Here is an 18,225-nt window from a genome sequence, read left to right as displayed (position 1 = left end):
AGTGTGGATTGTGTGGTATGTATGTGTGTGGAGTGTGTACATACAGTGTGTGGAGTGTGGGTTGTGTGGTATGTGGGGGTGTGTGTATGTGTGTGGTGGGGGTGTGTATGAGATGTATGTGTGGGGTGTGTATGTACAGTGTGTGGGGGGTGTGTATGAGATGTATGTGTGGGGTGTGTATGTACAGTGTGTGGGGGGTGTGGGGTGTGTATGGTGTATGGGGTGTATGTCTGGTATGTATGCACAGTGTGTGGGGTGTGCATGGGGTATATGTGGGGTGTGTAGTGTGTGGGGTGTATAGGTACAGTGTGGGGTGTGTATGTACGCTGGGGTGTGTATATGGGGTGTATGGGGTGTATGTGTGTGGGGTGTGGGTTGTGTGGTGTGTGTGTGGGGCGTGCGGGTTGTGTGGGTTGTGGGGGGTGTGGGGTGTCTGTGTATGGGGGTGCAGGTTGTGTAGGGTGTGCGTTGTGTGGTGTGGGTGCGGGTTGTGTGGGGTATGGGGCATCTGTGTATGGGGGTGCGGGTTGTGTGGGGTATAGGTTGTGTGGTGTGTGTGTGGGGTGTATGTGGGGTATGGGGTGTCTGTGTACGGGGGGTGCAGGTTGTGTAGGGTGTGGGTTGTGTGGTGTGTGTGTGGGGTGTATGTGGGGTGTGGGGGTGTGGGGTGTCTGTATGGGGGGTGCAGGTTGTGTAGGGTGTGGGGTGTGTGGGGTGTGTGTGGGGTGTGGGTTGTGTGGGGTATGGGGCATCTGTGTATGGGGGTGCAGGTTGTGTGGGGTATGGGTTGTGTGGGGTGTCTGTGTATGGGGGGTGTGAGTTGTGTAGGGTGTGGGTTTTGTGGTGTGTGGGTTGTGTGGTGTGTGGGTTGTGTGGTGTGTGGCGGGGGGGTGCGTCTGTAGCGTCCGTATCTCCTCAGTCGTTCAGGAGAAAGCGGCCTCCCAGGTCTTGCAGCACTCAGGAGCCGATGGAATGTGATAATTATCACTTCTGCAATCACGACAGGCACACAGGAAGTGCCTCTGCGGCTTCTCTGTGTTTCTTCCGTGGCTAACGAGCCTGAGTGCTCCGCGCATCGTCGGCTGCGTGTCTGTCTTCCTTTGCCAGCTGCTGCTCGCGGCGCCCCTTGTGTGCTCATTCATGTGAGGAGCTCTTAGCCCTGGGGGCAGGAACTGCATGTGTGACCAAGCGCTTTCCCTGTTCGTCTGGCTTCATTTTATGGTGTTGAGTTTTTGATACACAATTAGTAACTGGGAACTGTATCTACTCTTTGTGAGGAGATGGGGTTTCACCACGTTGCCCAGGCTGGCCTTGAACTCCTGGCCTCAAGCAATCCTCCTGCCTCGGCCTCCCCAAGTGCTGGGGCCACAGTCTTGAGCCACTGCGCCTGGCCTGGTATCTGCGTTTTAACGGCGTGTGCCTTTGCTGTCGTTCTTAGGGAAGCCTGTTTGACCATCTGAACATCTTTCTGATACTCGTAGAATTCTTTTTTCAAATTAAAAGCCTTCATCCATTTGGAGTTGTGTGTTTTCACATGAGGAAGCTGCTGATCTTTATCAGGTTTTAAGATGGTGGACGATGCCTTCTCAGGTCACTCATCAAATCTCCATCTTCAGCCGCGAACAGAAAAGCAGCCCTCGTCACAGGCTTACCCAATCCACTGTCTGTCTTGAGCTTTCTACTCTAAGCCATTATTTATACAATTATTTATAAAATAGCTGCACGTCTAGCGATTAGACATGTCCCGATTTACTATTTTAGGACTTTCTTGACTATTATTCTCTTGCTTTTACTCTCTCATGTGAACCTGAGAAACCTTTTGCTGAGATTCGATTCCAGCATGTGCGGGTTGCATTTACCCGATGTCACCCAGCAGCACAGTACCAGGAACGGCTGTGGGGTGGGCTTCTGGGCCCCCGAGTTCCTCTGATCACAGAGCCCCTGACGTTTGTGGATTCCTTTCTTTTCCGTTATGGGGCATTGCATACATTGTCCATCTCAGGCTTTTTTTTTTTTTTTTTTTTTGGAGAACGTCTCACTCTGTCACCCAGGCTGGAGTGCAGTGGCGTGATCACAACTCACTGCAACCTCCACCTCCCGGGTTCAAGCAATTCTCCTGCCTCAGACTCCTGAGTACCTGGGATTACAGGTGCCCACCACCACACCCAGCTAATTTTTATATTTTTAGTAGAGACGGGTTTCACCATGTTGGCCAGGCTGGTCTCGAACTCCTGACCTCATGATCTGCCTGCCTTGGCCTCCCAAAGTGCTGGGATTATAGGCATGAGCCATCATGCCCAGCCATTTGTTGTTGTTGTTGTTGTTGTTGTTTTTTGACACAATCTCACTCTGTCGCCAGGCTGGAGTGCGATGGTGTGATCTCAGCTCACTGCAACCTCCACCTCCCAGGTTCAAGTGATTCTTCTGCCTCAGCCTCCCGAGTACCTGGGATTACAGGTGTGAGCCACCACACCCAGCTAATTTTTGTATTTTTAGTAGAGACAGGGTTTCACCATGTTAGCCAGGCTGGCCTCGAACTCCTGACCTCAGGTGATCCACCTGCCTCGGCCTCCTAAAGTGCTGGGATTCCAGGTGTGAGCCACCAGCTGTGTGTTTCTACAAATCTGGACAGTCCTTAGTTTCTCAGTGTGTGGCCTCCCCATGTGGAAATCTTACTGGAGGCGAGTGGGACTTTGATCCTCAGGGTTGCTGATGTCTTGTTCCTGTTTCTCATCTCCTTTCCATTCTGTGGGGTGTCCTGGGAAATTCCCCTGGTTCTGCACTCCAAGGAACAAGTCCTCTCTTCAGCCACATCCAGACAGCAATTCGAGCCACCTGCTTAGCCTTGGTTTTTCAAGTAAATGACTGCATCTTACATTTAGGAGACTTTCTTCCACAGGTGTTTTTCATATCTGGTCCTTTTTTTATAGTTGTTTTGATTCATAAACTTGCGTTTTTGATTAATGCTTTTCTCTCCTTCATGTCTTTGGAAATTCTAACAGTCATCCTAAGACCTCTTTAATTACTCTTTTTTTCTGTCTCTTTGGGTTTAAATTCACCCATTTTGTTGGATTTCTTGGCTGACTCTCCTGGAATTGGATTTCCTCAGGTGCTTTGCCATTTTTATTTATTTATCAGGGTCTTGCTGTCATCCTGGCTGGAGTATTGTGGTACAGTCATCACTCACTGCAGCCTCAAACTCCTGGGCTCAGGTGATCCTCCCACCTCAGCCTCCTGAGTATCTGGGACTACAGGCATGTGCCACCACACCCAGCTAACTTTCTTTTTTTTTTTTGTAAAGACAGGGTCTCACAGGGTTGCCCAGACTGGTCTCAAACTCCTGGGCTCAAGCAATCCTCCTGCCTGGATCTCTCAAAGTGCTGGGATTACAGGCACGAGCCACCACGCCCAGCTGCCTTGTCATTTTGCTGAGCGCTCATCTTTTATGGAAGTTGTAGCTTAACTCCATGAGCACCCACTCTGGGAAGAAAGTTTCAGAGCATCTCCTCCCGGCATTTCTGACTCATGACATGGAAGTCAGTGGCAGGTGGCGCCCTGAGGAGGTGCCCCTTCCCCTTACCCAGGAAGGTGTCACCCTGGGGAGGTGCCCCTTCCCCTTTCCCAGGCGGGTGTCACCCTGGGGAGGTGCCCCTTCCCCTTTCCCAGGTGGATGTCACCCTGGGGAGGTGCCCTTTTCCCTTTCCCAGGCAGGCGTCACCCTGGGGAGGTGCCCCTTCCCCTTACCCAGGCGTGCACCGGCCCAAGTGCATGTGCTGCTACCTCTCGCCATGGGACACTTCTGGCTGCAGCCCCAGGGGTCTGTCAGAGCCAGTTTCAGCGTCTGTTCCTGCTCATTGAGCTCGTCCCCACCCTGAGTTCATGCCAGGATCCTGGCCACATGCCCAGCACCTGTCCCCACCAATGGACGTCAGAGCCACATGCCCAGCACCTGTCCCCACCAATGGACGTCAGAGCCACATGCCCAGCACCTGTCCCGCCAGTGGTCTCCAGACCCTCAGGCCTCCGTGCCACTCACTGCAGCCGGCTTCCACTCCTCCTGAGCTATGGAGAATTTCACCTTGTTTTCTAATGTTACTTTTAACTTTTAAAACAACTGATCTATCGTTTTTGTGTGTCTGAAACAGCAGGGGAGAGTTCTATGTCTGGTGCTGACAAATGTCTTCCCCACCATTTCATCCGTCACAGCTGCAGCGGGCCTGGTTCCGCGGAAATCATGACCTAAACTGTAGCCTCATCTGTTTGAGGACAGAAGCAATCACAGAAAAAGCCACCAGGTGTCGTTCTGCCATTCAAGGGACAGGGCTTCAGGGACAGATGATTGTGTGGAGGGGGTGGGACCGAGTGAGAAGCCTCAGGCACTTGGCTCTGCTATCCTCGAACGGCTCCGTCGGCGGCACCCCAAGAGCTCAAAATGCGGGGCGCCCCTCCCCGGAGCTTCTGACTCCACAGGTCCCAGGTGGGGTCTGGGAATTTGCGGTACTTGGGAGTTCCGGATGAGATCGGTGCTGCTGGGTCACTTTGAGAACCACTTGTTTGGAAGGAAGATGCTGTTTCTCTCATTTGTTTGAGATGTTCAGTGTTTGGTGAGGTGAGGGGAAGGGTCTGGACAATGGCTGGCCCTGGGGCGGGAACGCTGTGGCCACTGCCTCGATTGCCTCCAGTGTATGTGCAGCTTCCGTCAACGCGGGAACGCTGTGGCCACTGCCTTCTTCGCCTCCAGTGTATCTGCAGCCTCCATTGGGGCGGGAACGCCGTGGCCACTGCCTTCTTCACCTCCAGTGTATCTGAAACCTCCGTCATCCAGGAAGAGATGGTTTCCTGTTGGACATTGATGAATGGCACCCACTGTGCCCTGGGAGATGAGATTTGCCTTTCCAGTGATAAATCTAGGCAGATCCTGCCCCGAAGATGGATCGCTGCTGCAGAACGAGGTGTGTGTGTGACAAGAGGGTGGCGTCACCCGCAGCCGCACCAGAGGAATTATCATTTCCCGAAACCGGCCTGGGCTCCAGGGGAAGGGACACACTGAGTAGATTGTAAATCTTTTTTAAAAATCGGGTTCATTGAAATCTCTCAAAGGGATGCACACAATTTCCTCCAGAGTGAATATGAAGCCCTGCCTTTTGTTAAAGGGGAAATTCCATTCTGCCAAAGGAAAAGTGCTGACTAAGTACCTCTTGGGTTTGTACCAGGTGAGACAACCTGGGGGTCAGGATGCCTGGGTTTCCGTCCACGTCAGCCTGGACCTCTGGTGCATCCAACCCTTTTCCTGGAGGCCTGGGCTGGGAACACAGGGCTTGCTTGGCCTCTAAGGTTGTTTTCCTCATCTTGATGACACAGCTTTGCACTGCGCCCAGACAGTCATGCTGGTTCTAGGGACTAATGCAGATGGGTGGATGGATGAGTGGGTGAGAGAAGGAAGGGATAGATGGTGGCTAGGTGGGCAAATGAGTGGGTAGATTGATGGATAAATGGTGGATGGATGGGTAGATGAGTGGATGGATGACTGGGTGGGAGGATGGATGGATAGATGGTGTCTAGGTGGGCAAATGAGTGGGTAGATGGATGGATGAGTAGTGAGTGGGTGGGTGGATGGATGGGTAGGTGGTGGGTGGATGAATGGATGGGTGGATAGAGATGGTGGCTAGGTGGGTGAATGAGTAGGTAGATGGATGGATAAAGGAATGGATGGATGAGTGGGTGGATGGATGGGTGAATGGATGGATGGATGGATGGCTGGGTGGATGCAGGGATGGATGGATGGATAGATGGATGAGTGAGTGGATGGATGGGTGGGTGGGATGCATGGATGAATGAATGGCTGGCTGGCTGGATGCAGGATGAATGGATGGATGAGTCCACGTGGATGGATGGATAGATAGTGGCTAGGTGGGTGAATAAGTGAGTAGATGGGTAAATGGGTGGATGGGTGGGTCATTCTATCAGTTACTGTATCCAAGGAATATTGGCAAAATGGAAGAGAGGTGGGCTTGAGCAAATGGTGGCCATAACTTGAGAGGTGAAGTCTCATCCTCATTATTTTCAAAGTGAAAACCAGATTTTATAACAGTGTAGTGGGTCACAACACCCAAAAGGAAACACACAGTTCATCACACAACTAAACCTATCAGTCAAGAAAGAGCCAAGTTATCCCTAAATTCTCCTTCCCACTTACAAGGGCAGACTGCCCACAAGGGCGAAAAGCCCAGAAACGCTGCCTCACAGGCTGCCTGGGAGCCAAAGCCTCAAGCTCAGAGCGGCGCCAAGTGAAGAGGTGAACTTTGGCCACAGAAGCAGCCACGGCGTCTCTCCAGTCTTGTGAGTGGGCATCCCAGTCAGCGGCCCAAAGAGAAAACTGCTCATTCCCCCAGATGCTGGAGTACCCCCCAAGGTAGTCACATGGGCACACAGATCTTAGGAAGGAAGACACCCAGCAGAGACCAGGGAGGAGCTGGACATGGGGGACACTCAGTGCCGCCTGCCTGTGGACCCCCTCCCCATCCCATTCCTGCCACAGAAAACACCCTGTCCTCCGAGGCTGCAGACTGCACTCAGCACCCAGGTCCTGGCTCCTCGCTGGGCCTGCGGCTGCACCACACACCATCCTTCCTGCAGATGAGAGTGCTTGGTGCTGGTCTCCAGGACGTCGTCAGCAAATGACCCTCCCAAGGAAAGCCTCCACATTGCTCTCCCTGTGTGAGGGACCCCGTGGGGAGAGAAGCGAGGGGCTGTGCCTCTCTCTGTCTTCCTCTGTCTGTGTGTCTTTCTCTGTGTCTTCATCTCTCTCTCTCTCTCTCCTCTATAATCTCTGTCTCTCCATGTCTGTCTGTCATGTCTCTCTGTCTTATGTCTCTATCTCATGTCTCTGTCTCTGTCTCTCTCTGTCTCTGTTTCTGTGTGTCTGTCTATGTCTCTGTCTCTCATTAGATGGGCATGGACAAGCCCCTGTGTGTCCCCCGCCACCATCTCCCCTCCCTCCACACGTCCAGCTACCGTCCCTTAGGAGTCCTTTGGCTGAGCCCTGGACAGGGGATTGGGGAGGGGGATGCAGCCCCTCAGGCCTGGCCCAGAAGCCCCCCACCACCCTACTTGCCACCCCCTCGCGCCCTCTCCGTCCCCTGCTGTGAGTCAGGGAGGGCCAGCACCCAGGAGGTGATGGAGGGCACCTGGGTCCCATGCTGGCTCCCATGTGGCCATGCGAGGCTGTCCCCCCATGCCCACTGGCCGCTCTGTGCTGCCACGTGAGCCACACGGCTGTGATGGTGCCAGCCCGGCCCCGTGGGATCTGGGTGCTGGTTGGCATGTGTGTCCTGACGATACAAAGGGCTGGCTTCATTCTTGAACCTCGGTCTTGGAGCCAACAAGCAGGATCAAGTGGACCGTGGGCCACGCCAGCCTTGTCTGGCCCTCGGAGTGGTCCCCGCACTCGCCAAGCCCCAGCATGGCAGCGCTCTTGGGAAAGGGAGGAAGCACGCCCTCCTTGGAGGAGCTGCTCGTGCTCTCTGTCGAGGCCAGCACACAAACAGCCTCACCGAGAGCCAGGGCCATACCCAGCAATCCTCCCTAGGCTGCATTGGCATCCACGCGGCGCCGGGCGCCACGTCCTGGCCTCCGTTTAGAAACTGTGTCTCGTGTGCGGGGCCTGCAGCCCGACAGAAGGGCTGGTAAATTGCAGCTCAGTGTGTGAGGAAGTACTTTTGTCCCTGAGAGCCTGGGCTGTGTCACCTGCAAATCGCATGAGAAAGAGCTGGGGCTCCAGGCAGGGCCCCGATGAAACCTAACTGTGTCTGTTCTGCCGAAGCGGCCGCAAAGCCACCCAGAGCTGTGGCGTCTGGAAACCAACAGCGATCGTGTCGCGTTTCCTCCCAAACGCCTTTAAATGGGCAGGACAGCGTGGCAGGTGAGGACGCTGACAGGCCAGTCAGCACCAGCGGAGGGTGCTGTGGAGGCCGGCAGGTTTCTCCACACTCACAGCCTCACGCTGGCTTTGCCTGTCAGCCAGAATCTTCCAGCTCCACGTAGAACAGTGAGATGGGCCTCTGTGACGGGTGTGCATCCCCTGCTCTGCAAGATCAGGAGCTGAGCAGGAACGGGGTGCCACCGCCTGCCCTGGTCTCCAAGTGGCTTTATCATTATTCACGACAGCGCAGCCAGCAGGCCAGGAGACAACGGCCATTGGTGAGATGGTTTGTTATGCATGGATCCCAGAGAAGGGGGTACCACTGGGCAGGGCCACCCGGGAGGCACCAGGCTGGGCAGGAGGCAGAGGGTGTGAGGGGGATGTGGCCAGGAACGGGCAAGGCCGGGTGAGCAGGCCTGGGGGGCCTGGCTTCCATCGTCTCAGCAGCTCTGGGGCAGGGGCCATCCTCCTGAGTGGTTGGGTGGGAAGATGGCAGCCCAGAGTGAAGGACAGAGGCAATGGGCTGTGGACTCGCATTGCCTGGTGGGGCGCGGACTTGTGTTGGCCAGTGGGGTGCAGACTCTTGTTGCCTGGTTTGCATTTGGAAAGACGCTATGGGGATGCTCACTAGCTCTAGGAAATCGCTCACTCGGGAGGGGCAGGCCTCTCAGGCTAGTGAGGTTCCAGATGTCAAAGCGTCAGATACAGAAAATACGAAAGCATGATTAATACACGGGCTCAGCTCCTGCTTGCCCCCTTCATCCCTGGGCTCCTGCTGACAGTGGAGTCGCCGGCGTGGCAAGGGAGGGTGGAATCACAGGCGTCGTTCTCCACCCATCTCTGAAGGAGCCGCCGTCAGGGACCTCACACGGGGCACCCCGGAATCGGCTCTCTCTTCTCCAGGTGCCCTTGGGGGCAGTGCCCCTCCTGGTAATCCTTGTGAGGGTGGTGTCCCGGCTTTCACCTGGGAGGACCGAGGGGCCCAGACCCCTGTCCCCACGCCTGGCCTGGCAGGGAGGGGGGTGGTTGAGGACTCAGAGTCGTGGGTGCCCCCTGGACTTATGCTGCAGGGGGGGTGTGCGGACATGGGGAGCGGGGTCGTGCCTGCATCTCCAGCGCTGCTCCATGACCTGGCTGTTCTAGACCGTCAGTGCCCACATATGCCAACTGATGCATGCAGTCGAGGCTCTTTCAGCTTCCGGGACGTGTCTGCATTCTGCTCCAGAGAGCAGGCAGCAAGTTGGGGCCGCCTCAGGGCCCCGGCACCACCTGGAGAATGCAGAGGCCACAGTGGGCCTCACGTCCCCCGGAACATCCCTCCTCGGACATGAGGGCTGACCCCAGAACTGCTAGGTGCTCACACAATGAGCTGTCCCTGCAGGTACATCACAGAGGCTGATAGGAAGGACAGCTGAGTGCACGTGTGTGTGTGTGCCTGTGTGGGGGTGGGAGTGTGCCTGTGTGTGACTGTGCCTGTGTGTGGGTGGGAGTGCATGTGTATGCTTGACTGTGTGCGTGATTATGTTGCATGCGTGTGCATCTGTGGTGCATTTTCATGTGAGTGTGTGAAGAAATTGATTGATTCTAAGAATTGGCTCACACAATTGTGGGCTTGCCAAGTCTGAGATCCTTAAGGTGGGCAGCAGGTGGGTTTTCTGTGTCACAGTCTGAAGGCTGCAGACCCGGGTGGGGTTTCCGTGTCGTGGTCTCAAGGCTGCAGACCCGGGTGGGGTTTCCGTGTCGTGGTCTCAAGGCTGCAGACCCGGGTGGGATTTCCGTGTCGTGGTCTCAAGGCTGCAGACCCGGGTGGGGTTTCCGTGTCGTGGTCTGAAGGCTGCAGACCCGGGTGGGGTTTACGTGTCGTGGTCTGAAGGCTGCAGACCCGGGTGGGGTTTACGTGTCGTGGTCTGAAGGCTGCAGACCCGGGTGGGGTTTCCGTGTCGTGGTCTGAAGGCTGTAGACCGGGTGGGGTTTCCGTGTCGTGGTCTGAAGGCTGTAGACCGGGTGGGGTTTCCGTGTCGTGGTCTGAAGGCTGTAGACCGGGTGGGGTTTCCGTGTCGTGGTCTGAAGGCTGTAGACCGGGTGGGGTTTCCGTGTCGTGGTCTGAAGGCTGTAGACCCAGGTGGGGTTTCCGTGTCGTGGTCTGAAGGCTGCAGACCCGGGTGGGGTTTCCGTGTCGTGGTCTGAAGGCTGCAGACCCGGGTGGGGTTTCCGTGTCGTGGTCTGTAGGCTGTAGACCCGGGTGGGGTTTCCGTGTCATGGTCTGAAGGCTGCAGACCCGGGTGGGGTTTCCGTGTCGTGGTCTGAAGGCTGTAGACCTGGGTGGGGTTTCCGTGTCGTGGTCTGAAGGCTGTAGACCTGGGTGGGGTTTCCGTGTCGTGGTCTGAAGGCTGTAGACCTGGGTGGGGTTTCCGTGTCGTGGTCTGAAGGCTGCAGACCCGGGTGGGGTTTCCTTGTCATGGTCTGAAGGCTAGTGTCCTTCTCTGGAAACCTCCCGCCCGTCTTTTCTCTCAACGCCTAGCTGGCTGGGGCCCGCCTGTGTGCACGCCCACTGCCGTGTGGAGTGTCCACTGATGCAAGCATCACTCACAGCTGCAGACATGGTCCCAGCAGCACCTCACATCCACTGAATAACGGGACCTTCACCTCCTGAGCAGACGTAAAACCATCACAAGGGCCACAGCCCACAGGCGTGGCTTGCAGGGCAGGGGTGAGGTGTGTGAGCACGTGGCCTGCAGTTGGAGACCAAGTTTGGAGTCTGGCTGCCCCAGGTGCTGGCTGGGTGACTTGGACACACTCCTCAGCCTCCCCGTGCGCATCTCCTAATTCCCACAAATGGTCTTGAAGGACCTGCCCCAGGGTCCCCTAGACAGAGAGGCGGAAGGGCTCTGGGAAGCTCTGGGCCTGCTGCCTTTCACAGAGAGAATATTCGGGAAAACCATGTTGGAGACAGAGGACGAGGGACACAGAACGGCCAGGTGGACGGAAGTGGGTGGATGGGGTGAGCGGATCACAGGCTGAACCCCGTGAGACTGCGGATACACGGCTGTTTCTGGCCAGCGTGAAAGGCGGCTGCGTGTGGTTTGACTGAATAGACACGAGGTTGCCTCCCCATTGCTGTGGTAATGGCGTCTGAGGTGTTTTCTTGTACTAGGTCGGTGCCAAAGTGATTGTGGTTTCAGATCATGAACTTCAAATCATTATAACTAGGTTCAAACACACCTTTATTCGTCAAAATAGGAACCGTTACAATCAACACATTTTTGCCAATGAGAAATAAGTTTGTTTATTCCTGTAGCATAAATATCTGTGCTTCAGGATTTGACAAACTCTTGGAAAGCATTTTCTGCATCCTGCTGGTGGTGGAAACGTTTTCTCTGCAAAAAGTTGTCGAGATCCTTGCAGAAACGTAGTCGGTTGGCGACAGGTCAGGTGAATATGGCGGATGAGGCAAAACTTCGCAGCCCAATTCGTTCAGCTTGTGAAGCGTTCGTTGTGTGACGTGCAGCCAGGCGTTGTGGTGGAGAAGAATTGGGCCCTTTCTGTGGACCAAGGCCGGCGGCAGGCGCTGCGATTTTTGGTGCGTCTCATGGATTTGCTGAGCACACTTCTCAAGTGTGATGGTTTTGCCAGGATTCAGAAAGCTGTTGTGAATCAGACCGGCAGCCAACAGCCAGACAGCCACTGCCAGACAGCGACCTCCAGACGGCGACCGCCAGACAGCGACCTCCAGACGGCGACCAGGCCCTTTTCTGGTGCAAGTTTGGCTTTTGGCAAGTTGGAGCTTCTTCTCAATTCAGCCATGGAGATGGTCATTGCTGGTTGTCGTATAAAATCCACTTTTCATTCTCCATCACAATCTGATCCAGAAACGGTTCATTGTTGCGCAGAATAAGAGAAGATGATGCTTCAAAACAGTCATTTTTTAAAATTTTCGCTCAGTTCACAAGGTACCCAGTTACCGAGCTTTTTCACCTTCTGATTTGCTTCAAATGCCGAACGACAGTAGAGTGGCCGGTGCCGAGTTCTTCGGCAGCTTCTCGTGTGGTTGTGAGAGAATCGGCTTCGACGGTCACTCTCGGTTGTTGTCAACGTCTGATGGCAGCCGCTGCGCTCTTCATCTTCAAGGCAAAACTTCTCCTTTGAAAAACTTCCCGAATCACCACTGCCCTGTACGTCGTCGGCAGCTCCTGGACCACCACTGCCCTGTACGTCCGTCGGCGGCTCCTGGGCCAAGCGCGTTGTTGATGTTGTGAGTTGTCTCTGTGGCCTTACGACCCATGTTGAACTCGAATAAGAAAATCACTCAAATTTGCTTTTGTTTAACATCATTTCTGTAGTCTAAAATAAACATAAACAGCAAGCAACAAGTCATTAGCAAAAAAATAAAGTGAGAAATGCACATTAAAATGGTGAATAACACAACCAATTTATTGAAGAACATATTCCAATATCAAACAGCAAACATTCCAACAACGCGAGACCACAGTTACTTCTGCACTCACCTAATAACTCAGTTGAAACACACAACGAATTTGTCACCTGCCGCACCCAGGCACCATCGTGTCATCTGAAGGCCCCAGGAGGCTGCCATGGATGAGGGCTGGTGAAGTCAGGAGCGCCGTGCATACGTCTCTGCTTTATTTTCAGGGATAAAAGCTGTACATTCAGGGCTGGGCGTGGTGGCTCACACCTGTAATCCCAGCACTTTGGGAGGCCGAGGCGGGCGGATCACGAGGTCAGGAGATCGAGACCATCCTGGCTAACACAGTGAAACCCCGTCTCTACTAAAAATACAAAAAATTAGCCGGGCATGGTGGCGGGCGCCTGTAGTCCCAGCTACTCGGGAGGCTGAGGCAGGAGAATGGCGTGAATCCGGGAGGTGGAGCTTGCAGTGGGCCGAGATTGCGCCGGAGAGCGAGACTCCATCTCAAAAAAGCCGTACATTCTCAGTATGAAAATTCAGATATTATTACAGAAATGCCACATAGGAAATAAAACATTCTGTCCCATGATAACCACTGGGAACAGTTTCTTCCGGATGTCTATGTATGTGATTTTCAAAATTCCTGTCTGTACAAAAATAACATATGTTTCTATTAGCATATGTTTCTAAAAACATGCTATTTTGTGACGTAGCAATAGCAAATGTGTATTTCCAGGTGCTAGAGGCAGAGACCGAGGGAAGGGGCAGGCGCCGTCCCTCTCTGTGGCCAGGGCCCCCACGGGTGTATCCTGCCAGGTCAGGGGGACTCTGGGGAATGGGCCACGCAGCGGCTGGGAGTGGGGTCCGGGCACAAGGGGCGCTGGGAAGCTGCAGGCGGGCGGGGCCGGTGTTCTCGCTGGAAGAGCCGTGGAGGCCTCGGCTGGAGAGGGGCCCCCGGGCTCGCCCACCTGCCCAGCCGGCATGGTTCCTGGTCAGGGCTGGTTCCCACCCAGTGTGGTTTAGAGTGCAGGGCAGCTGGGAGAAGCTCCAGGCCCAGGTTTCACCCCAGTTTCCCACGTGGTCAGGCGGGGCTGAGGGATGCAAGGTGTGGGAGCCGTGTCCAGCGCCCCGGCCCCCACCAGCACCTTATAAGGAGGGCGTTGCTCGGCACCCAAGAAGGCAGAGGGACACACGAGCAGTGGGGACGGCCAGGGGGTCTTCCACGCACGACGCCACAGAAGCCGAGCCACAAAACGAAATGAGCCCGGAGTCCAGGAGAGACGCACATCACCCTGCGGCAAGGCTGAGCGCCGGTTCCTGTTCCCACGCAGGAAGCTCTATTCCTGTGGGAAGGGCCGGCTGCTTAACCATGGGGTACTCCAGGAAGGGGCCGTCTGATCACTGCAGTGGCAGGAAGAAAATGAAGAGAGCAAGAGAGACGGCTTCTTTCTGAGTAAGGTCACGGCGCTGCCGGCAAGGCTGGGCACCCCTGTGCAGTGCGGCCATGTTTCCCGTGGAGACGGAGTCTGGGGCAACGGTTCAAGCCCGGCCACAGGCCCAGAGAGGACAGCGCCAGGCTTCCAGAACTCATCCCTTCACAGTGAGGATGCTGCTCTGCACCACCCTGCCAGTGACAGTTCCAGCCTTGTCGAGGGTTGAGAGTCGGGTGTCTTCCACCTGCCGTCACCCTGGAATTCACCTTCCAGACGTCAGCCGGGACGCACTGAGACCCAGAGATCTGTCGGGGCTGGGGGCCAGGCAGGAGTCTCCCCTGCTCCCGAGGGTGGCGCCCGAGTCCATGAGCGCCTCCCCTCTGAGCAGCCACCAGGAGCCCCGACACCTGCCCTTTGTGCTTGCTGCTCCTGTCAGGGGTTTTTACCAAGTCAGCCCAGGAGCTGAGGGGCAGGGGTGGGCGGCTGCAGCCCTGGGGGTGGGTGGTCCTGCTCAGTGACAGCTCCATGGCTCCGGGCAAAGAGGCAGCTTCAGGCTTGGCCTGGTGGCCACGGCTCCTTGCCACCCTGCACCAGCCATGTGGCCTCAGGCAGAGGACCAAGCCTCTGTGCCTTGGCCTCATGTTCACCTGCAGATGACGAGGTTGGCCCCACCTGCCCTGGCACAGGGTTGTGGAACTTCCTCTTCACCCTGCTGCCACATCCTGGTCCCGCTTTATTGGTTAGGGATAGAACAGCGAAAGCCCTCTTGGTTCCTCAGGCTCGCACTGATGGAGACTTGTGTCCCAGGACGCACAGAGCTGAATGCTTCACCAGCGACTGCAGGGGCACAGGCTCTAACGGTCCGCCGCCATCCTCGTTATACAGGCTTTCGGGTGCATATCTGTTGCCTCATGGTCTCAAGATGGCTGCCACTCCTCCAGACCTCACATCCACATCCCTAACAAAAAGAATGGAAAGGAGCAAAAGGTTCTGCCAGCTGAGGCTGTTCCCTTTTTTAAAAATCAGGATAGGCCGGGCACTTTGGCTCACACCTGTAATCCCAGCATGTTGGGAGGCCAAGGTGGGTGGATCACAAGGTCAAGAGATCGAGACCAGCCTGGGCAACATGGTGAAACCCCGTCTCCACTAAAAATACAAAAATTAGCTGGGCATGGTGGCGGGCACCTGTAATCCCAGATACTCAGGAGGATGAGGCAGGAGAATCGCTTGAACCCGGGAGGCAGAGGTCACAGTGAGCTGATATCATGCCACTGTACTCTAGCCTGGGCAACAGAGTGGGATTCCGTCTCAAAAAAACAAAACAAAACAAAACAAAATCAGGATAAGTCACAGCTTTGCCAAAAGCCCTATTTCTGAGGCCCCGGCTTACACCTCATCGGCCAGGATTCTGTCAGCGGCCACCTCCAGCTGCCAGTGGGCCAGAGAAGTGGTGGTTTGTAGATGCGAGCCAAGTGACTCAGCAGAGTCTGGAGCCACAGCTCCCTCCACGCTCACAGAGATGGCGCCTCCCACCCACCCTACCCCTGGTGATCTGACGATGCCTCATAGCCAGAGTCCTGAGGACACCCTCCGAGCCCCTGCTTCCCTGACCGCAGCACAGCCTGCCCACGCCAGCTCTGCACAGCCCCACGGCCCAGGAGGACTGAGCTCGGGCCTCAAGCATGCCTGCGTCTCACCGCCAGTTAACCCCACTTGCCACCCATCTCCACTCGGAGCTGGGGTTCGGGAAGCCGTCCCCAGCCAGGACTCCTGCACCTCCTGCCCGAGCCCCATGGCCCCGCTCAGTCCTCCAGCTGCACCCACACGTGATCAGTATGACGTCTGAGCCTCGCCTGCCTTCCCTCTGGATGACAGTTTCGCAATGGAGGCCGTATGTCCCCAGCACCTCCGGGAGAACCCTACAAGCCCTGTTGCTTTGCTTGTCTTGACCAGAAGAACAGCTCCGACTTCACAGGACGGCCTCGCCCTCAGGCCCTCTGCCAGGCCCACAGCGCTGCCAAAGACAACGTCAGTCCTCAATGTACAGGGGGAATTTTTGACCCAACGCCCATGCACAGCAGGGCCCCTCTCCTGTCTCTCCTCTCACTGTGATGCTGCAGCCACGGGCCCAGGGACCCACCCATCTGTGGAGGAGTCGGCTGTCTTCCCATCTCTGGCCTCTGCAGTTACTGATGGCCCCTCAGCCTTGGTGTGTCACCCACACCACCCGTGTCTTCCTCGTGTGACCAGAAAGGGGTCCCCATCCAGACCCCAAGAGAGGGCTCTTGGATCTTGTACGAGGCAGAATTCGGGGCGAGTCCACAGAGTAAAGTGAAAGCAAGTTTATTAGAGAAGTAAAGAAATGAAGTAAAGAGAAGAATGGCTGCTCCACAGGCAGAGTGGCCCCCAGGGCTGCTGGTTGGTTATTTCCTAATTAACTTTTGTGGTTATTTCTTGATCATTTGCTAAACAACGGGTGGATTATTCCTGAGTTTTCTGGGAAAGGGGCAGGATTTCCCGGAACTGAGGGCTCCACCCTTTTTAGATCACGTGGGGTAACTTCCTGACATTCCCATGGCATCTGTGAACTGTCACGGCGCTGGGGGGAGTGTCTTTTAGCAGCTAATGCATTATAATGAGCATAGAATGAGCCGTGAGGACGACCACAGGTCACTCGTTGCCATCTTGGTTTTGGTGGGACTTGGCTCCTTTACTGGAACCTGTTTGAGATGGAGTCTCTGTCTCCCAGGCTGGAGTGCGGTGGCGCAATCTCGGCTCACTGCAACCTTCGCCTCCCAGGTTCAAGCAATTCTCCTGCCTCAGCCTCCCAAGTAGCTGGGACTACAGTTGCACGTCACCATGCCCAGCTAATTTTTGTGTGTGTATATATATATATATATATATGTATATATGGTTTTTTTTTTTTTAGTAAAGACGGCGTTTCACCATGTTGGCCAGGATGGTCATGATCTCTTGACTTCATGATCCGCCCACCTCAGCCTCCCAAACTGCTGGGATTACAGGCATGAGCCACCGCGCCTGGCCTACTGCAAGCTATTTTATCAGCAAGGTCTTTGTGACCTGTGACTTGTGCTGAGCTCCTGTCTCATCCTGTGACTTAGAACGCCTTCACCGTCTGGGAATGCAGCCCAGCAGGTCTCCGCCTCATCCTTCCCAGCCCCTGTTCAAGATGGAGTCACTGTGGTTTGAATGGCTCTGACACTTGGACTTCCGCCCTGGCTGTGGGGCCAGATGGTCAGGTAGCACGGGGGTGACCACAGGCATCGTCACCCAAACCAGGACACCTGAGAGTTACCGGAGATGCTATATTAATAATTACCCCAAGACAGGGGTATCAACTCCGATTGTCTTGGGCAGTGGGGATGTATGGCTAGTAACTGGCATTAACTGGTACTGACGACTATCTGCTGCATGCAAGGAATCCACAGGAGTGAGGGTCTTTGCCAGCTGTACCTGCCAAAGCAGCACGGATGGGTCAGCTCTTGGATGTGTAACAATCCACTCTGAAATGTCGCAGCCTAAGACAACCATTTCCTTGGCCCACAACTCTGGGTTGGCACATGGTCTGTGTGGAGCTCTCAGCTGGCCTTGCTGATGCCGGCAGTCAGCTGCCAGGTGAGCGGGGTTGGCTGGTTGGGGTGGAGAGGAACGGGCTCAGCTGGGCAGGTTCTCTCTGCTCCACATGGTCTCTCATCCTCATGCTGGTGGCCAGGTTACAAGACAGAGATCAGTGTGAGCGCAGTCTCCTGAGGCCCAAGCGTGGCCTTGGCACTGGGTGGGTTCTGCCCCTTTCTGTTGGTCCAAGCAAATCATGTGATGAACGCCTAGGGTGATAGTGTCCCTCTCTCAGTGGGGAGAGCTGCACACACACACGCCAGAAGGCGAGTCCAGCTTAGCCCCAGTTGCTCTCAGTGCAGAGTGCCAGCCGGGCTCCGGCCTCCTTCACCTGATCTTCCAGTGTGGCCAGGAAGGGGAGGGGCCCGGGCCTCCTGCCTCTTGAGAGCCCCTGAGAAGGGGGCCAAGTGCCTCTGGCTCCTGTGGGAGGATTTTGCCTGATCCTTAGGTGTTGGTCTCCTCTGGCCCACAGAGTGGAGAATTCATTGCCAATATTCATCTGAAATTTATAGAGGGTTAAACTGTTTCCCTTGAGGCTGTGATGGGAGAGCCTTTAAATTCTCCCTCTGCATAAGCATCAGTCTCCTGGGAACATGGCAGGAGGCAGATCTGCCGGTCAGATGATGTACTGGTCCCTGGCTTCAAAATATGTGAAAAACTACACGGTCATTAACTCTGACACAGAAAAGAGACCTGCCCCGGGTGTGGGGACGTCGCACACCAGTGCCGCTTGCGCCGGGAGTCGTGGTCGGGGGTGGGGGCTGTCTTGTTCTTTCCCTGTTTTGCAGGGATTGGAAAGGGGATGTTGC

The 18,225-nt window shown here is 55.4% G+C and overlaps 1 protein-coding gene across 2 annotated transcripts in view; it reads left to right on the top strand.

Annotated features, from left to right (window-relative positions):
• Positions 1 to 18,225, top strand: part of GALNT9 (polypeptide N-acetylgalactosaminyltransferase 9) — a 129,592-nt gene that overhangs the window by 100,062 nt on the left and 11,305 nt on the right. The window contains exon 1 of one of the 2 annotated variants that reach the window (XM_054444832.2): positions 16,819 to 17,416. The exons of the other annotated variant lie outside the window; for it this stretch is intronic. Coding sequence (XP_054300807.1) covers positions 17,396 to 17,416 — 21 coding nt within the window. The 5' untranslated portion in view covers positions 16,819 to 17,395. Of the gene's footprint in view, positions 1 to 16,818; positions 17,417 to 18,225 lie in introns of those variants that run through there. 2 annotated transcript variants of the gene reach the window in all.

Source organism: Pongo pygmaeus, chromosome 10, assembly GCF_028885625.2.
Source record: "Pongo pygmaeus isolate AG05252 chromosome 10, NHGRI_mPonPyg2-v2.0_pri, whole genome shotgun sequence".
Lineage (NCBI taxonomy): Eukaryota > Metazoa > Chordata > Mammalia > Primates > Hominidae > Pongo > Pongo pygmaeus.
Note: the sequence above shows the minus strand (reverse complement) of the source record. Positions and strands in the feature narration are given on the sequence as shown.